The sequence below is a fragment of the Erithacus rubecula genome, assembly GCF_903797595.1.
Source record: "Erithacus rubecula genome assembly, contig: scaffold_1135_arrow_ctg1, whole genome shotgun sequence".
Classification (NCBI taxonomy): domain Eukaryota; kingdom Metazoa; phylum Chordata; class Aves; order Passeriformes; family Muscicapidae; genus Erithacus; species Erithacus rubecula.
In genome coordinates, this window is record NW_027636273.1 from 7,126 (window position 1) to 10,718 (window position 3,593).

The 3,593-nt window shown below is 43.3% G+C and overlaps 1 protein-coding gene across 2 annotated transcripts; it reads left to right on the top strand.

Moving 5' to 3' along the window:
* The first annotated feature begins 383 nt into the window (after positions 1-383).
* On the top strand, positions 384-2,726 carry LOC306815280 (uncharacterized protein). Of its 2 annotated transcripts, XM_079331867.1 has the most exons (4): positions 384-865; positions 1,314-1,384; positions 1,717-2,411; positions 2,592-2,631. In XM_079331867.1, the coding sequence occupies exons 1-4, from the start codon at positions 546-548 to the stop codon at positions 2,598-2,600; spliced, it is 1,095 nt and encodes a 364-aa protein (XP_079187993.1). In that variant the 5' UTR covers positions 384-545; the 3' UTR covers positions 2,601-2,631. The 2 variants fall into 2 exon arrangements, with proteins under 2 accessions (XP_079187993.1, XP_079187992.1); XM_079331866.1 differs by having other exon boundaries at positions 1,717-2,726.
* The last annotated feature ends 867 nt before the right edge of the window (positions 2,727-3,593 follow it).

Below are 3,593 nucleotides of genomic sequence, written 5' to 3' on the forward strand. Positions count from 1 at the left end.
AAGCTGGATACCGAGTATCGAAAGAAAAAGCTCAGCTGGTAAGAACCCAAGTAATTTACCTAGGCTGCGAAATTTCACAAGGGGTGCGAAAGTTGGGGGTTAATCGAATACAAGCAATTTGCACCATACCCACACCACGAAATCCACAAGAGTTAAGATCCTTTTTGGGCATGGTAGGGTGGTGCCGCTTGTGGATCCCAGAATTTGGACTAAAAGCAAAACCCCTGTATGAGGCAGCCAAAAGCCCTGTGTTTCAGTGGGGACAAACTCAAGAAAAAGCATTCCAGAGTCTGAAACAAGCCTTAAAGGAAGCCCCAGCACTAGGATTGCCAGATCTTACAAAACCTTTTCAACTATACGTAAATGAGAGACAGAGACTGGCAATAGGGGTGCTCACCCAAAAACTGGGCTCATGGAAGCGCCCGGTGGGGTACTTCTCAAAGCAGCTAGACACTGTAAGTGCCGGATGGCCAGGTTGTCTTAGAGCTGTGGCAGCAACAGTGCTTCTAATTCGGGAAGCCAGAAAATTGACTCTGGGGAAAAGGATGGAAGTATTTGTTCCCCACATGGTCATTGCGGTTTTGGAACAAAAGGGGGGGCATTGGCTCTCATCAAGCCGCATGTTACAATACCAGGCACTTCTCCGAGAACAAGATGACATTGAATTAAAAATAACTAATCATCTCAACCCAGCAGAATTTCTTAGGAGCAGCAGCCAGGAAGAAGGAGGCGAATTGACACATGACTGCGTAGAAATCATTGAACAGGTGTATGCCAGCCGGAAGGACCTGAAAGACGAGCCTTTGGAGAATCCGGAATGGGAACTGTTTACAGATGGATCCAGCTTTGTGGAAAACGGAACCAGGTATGCGGGATATGCAGTAGTGACTTTGACACAAATAATAGAAGCTCAAGCTTTAACCCCGGGAACTTCAGCCCAGAAAGCCGAGATACATGCTCTGGTGAGAGCCTTAGAATTGAGTCAAGGGAAAAGAGTAAACATTTGGACTGATTCAAAATACGCCTTTGGAGTAATACATGTACATGGAGCACTATGGAAAGAAAGAGGACTGTTGAATTCTCAAGGATCAGAAATTAAGCACAAAGAACAAATATTAGCACTATTGGAAGCAGTGCATAAACCTCAGGCAGTGGCAGTGATGCATGTAAAAGGACATCAAAAGGAAGAGGGAAAAGCGTTCCAAGGAAACCAGTTGGCTGACAGAGTTGCCAAACAGGTTGCCCGAGAGGTATGGACACAATTAGCTTTATTGCCAGTGCGAATTAACCCTGCAACTTCTTTTCTTGAGCAGAAACCATGGTATACACATGAAGATGAGAAGCTTGCTCAATTTCTCCAGGCCCAGAAGAATGAAAAAGGATGGTATGTCACAGCTGTAGGTCAGGTTCTACTGCCGACAAAAGTAATGAAAACAATTTTAGAAATCGAACATAACAAGTGCCATTGGGGAGCAGACGCATTGGTACAATTTTTAAAACATGAGGTGATTTCCAACCAGATGTTAACAATGGCAAAACGGATTAACGCCACGTGTCCTGTCTGTATTAAAAATAACCCAGTGACACGAAGGCAAGTACAACTAGGAAAGTTACAAGTAGGGCCGCAACCAGGAGACTATTGGCAAATAGATTTCTCAGAGCTACCAAAAGCACAAGGGTACCGTTATTTACTGGTGTATGTGTGTACTTTTTCAGGGTGGCCGGAAGCTTTCCCGTGCAGGACTAACCAGGCAAAGGAAGTAATTAAAACCTTACTACGAGAAATCATTCCTAGATTTGGGATCCCATTAGGAATGTCCTCAGATAGGGGACCTCACTTTGTAGCTGGAGTAGTCCAAGAGGTAGCCAGAGTATTAGGGATAGCCTGGGATCTCCATACGCCCTGGAGACCACAATCTAGTGGCCAGGTAGAACGGATGAATCAGACATTAAAAGGGCAGATTAAGAAAATTTGTCAGGAAGCAAAGATACAGTGGCCCCAGGCACTACCTCTAGCCTTGCTAAGAATCAGGATTAAACCCAGAGAAAAGATAGGAGTAAGTCCATACGAAATTTTGTATGGCAAGCCATATCATGCTGCAACTTACAAAGGGGACCCTCACTTAGTAGGAGATCAAGTATTGTTGAGTTACATTTTGTCTTTAAATAAAGTCCTTACAGCGCTGCGGGGAGCATTGCAGTGGAACCGGCCTCTGCCCTTGGAAAATCCTGTCCATGACATCCAGCCAGGAGATCAAGTATATGTAAAGAACTGGAATACAGAACCCTTGAAAGAAGTATGGGGCGGTCCTCACCAAGTGATCATGACTACCTACACGGCAGTGAAAGTCCAAGGGATCGACAACTGGATTCACTACACTCGAATCAAGAAGGTCCCGTCAAGATGGGAAGTACAGCCTCTGTCTGCAACAAAGCTGGTGTTCAGGGCAAGGACTTAGTTCTTTTAACATTAGTCTGTATAATGCAGGTGGGAGAAGCATTTGTTAAAATTACAGTTCCGGAGCCAGATGTAATGGTGCCAGAAGGTGCGGGAATAAATTTAACCTGTTTGTTTTCTGACAACCAGAGAGCTGGATTAAAAGAAGTAAAGGTAGCCTGGAGACAAATCACCACAGACGAAGTATTTACAGAAGGAATCGTGACATTTTGGGATATGGAACAGCAAAGAGGTAACACCACATTGACAATATCTCATATGCAAGCTGATCAGGTAGGACAATTCTCATGCATTGTGTGGATTAGAGAAAACTTTGATTATGGGGACATAAATGTAGGTATTTTAAAGGAAAATAAAACCCGAAGGGGGTACTCGGTGCAGGTAATACCAGTCAGTGCACGAGTAAATATGTGGAATGGATTGAGAGATACAAGCCTGGCACTACAGAGAAACCAGGAACAACAAAATTTAGTAGTAGGGTTAATTCGAGATTTTGGACAAATACAAAACGTATCAAAAATAACGGCATGTTTACCTCTGCCACAAGCTGCAGGGGAACCAATCCCTTGGGGAGTGATTCCAGTAGGAAATTTACCCCTAATAAAAAGAGGTAAGAATGGAAGTTGTGAATTAAAATTACGAAATAAAATCGAAATTGAAGTAAAATGGGAAAAGGTTGGAGAAACATTAAGAATATTAACCTATAAGGATTGTCTAATTAGCCATGGAAGGTTAGGACAAATTAGGGATTGGGGAATTCAATTAGCGACAGGGGGAAAAGTAAAACCTGAAGATGCTAAGTGGGAATGTTTTCTACCACATTGGCAAAAGAAAAGAATACCTAAAAATGAAAGCTATTATGAAATGATATGCCAGAACTCATCCCGGCAGGAATCCTCGTGGGACAGTTGGAAAACGGTATGGGGCCCCAGCATATTAGAACATTATAGTTACATTGGACAAGTTAATTGGTGTGTCCAATGGACGGGAAGCAGAAATGCCACTCACACAGAAGTATCTCAAACCAGCACATCTACAAAAACTTTGAGCGCCACAAAAGAAAATTGGAACTGCACCCAAATTCTCACCTGTGACACTCCAGAAAATCAAATTAGTTTGGCACCGGTCAGAATGC

Bases quoted from the DNA above. Each gene is read 5' to 3' on its own strand.
- LOC306815280 (XM_079331866.1), top strand. From the start codon at position 546: ATGGAAGTATTTGTTCCCCACATGGTCATTGCGGTTTTGGAACAAAAG. The intron at 866-1,313 runs GTATGCGGGATA...TTTCTTGAGCAG, and splicing joins TTTGTGGAAAACGGAACCAG to AAACCATGGTATACACATGA. The intron at 1,385-1,716 runs GTATGTCACAGC...GTACTTTTTCAG, and splicing joins CAGAAGAATGAAAAAGGATG to GGTGGCCGGAAGCTTTCCCG.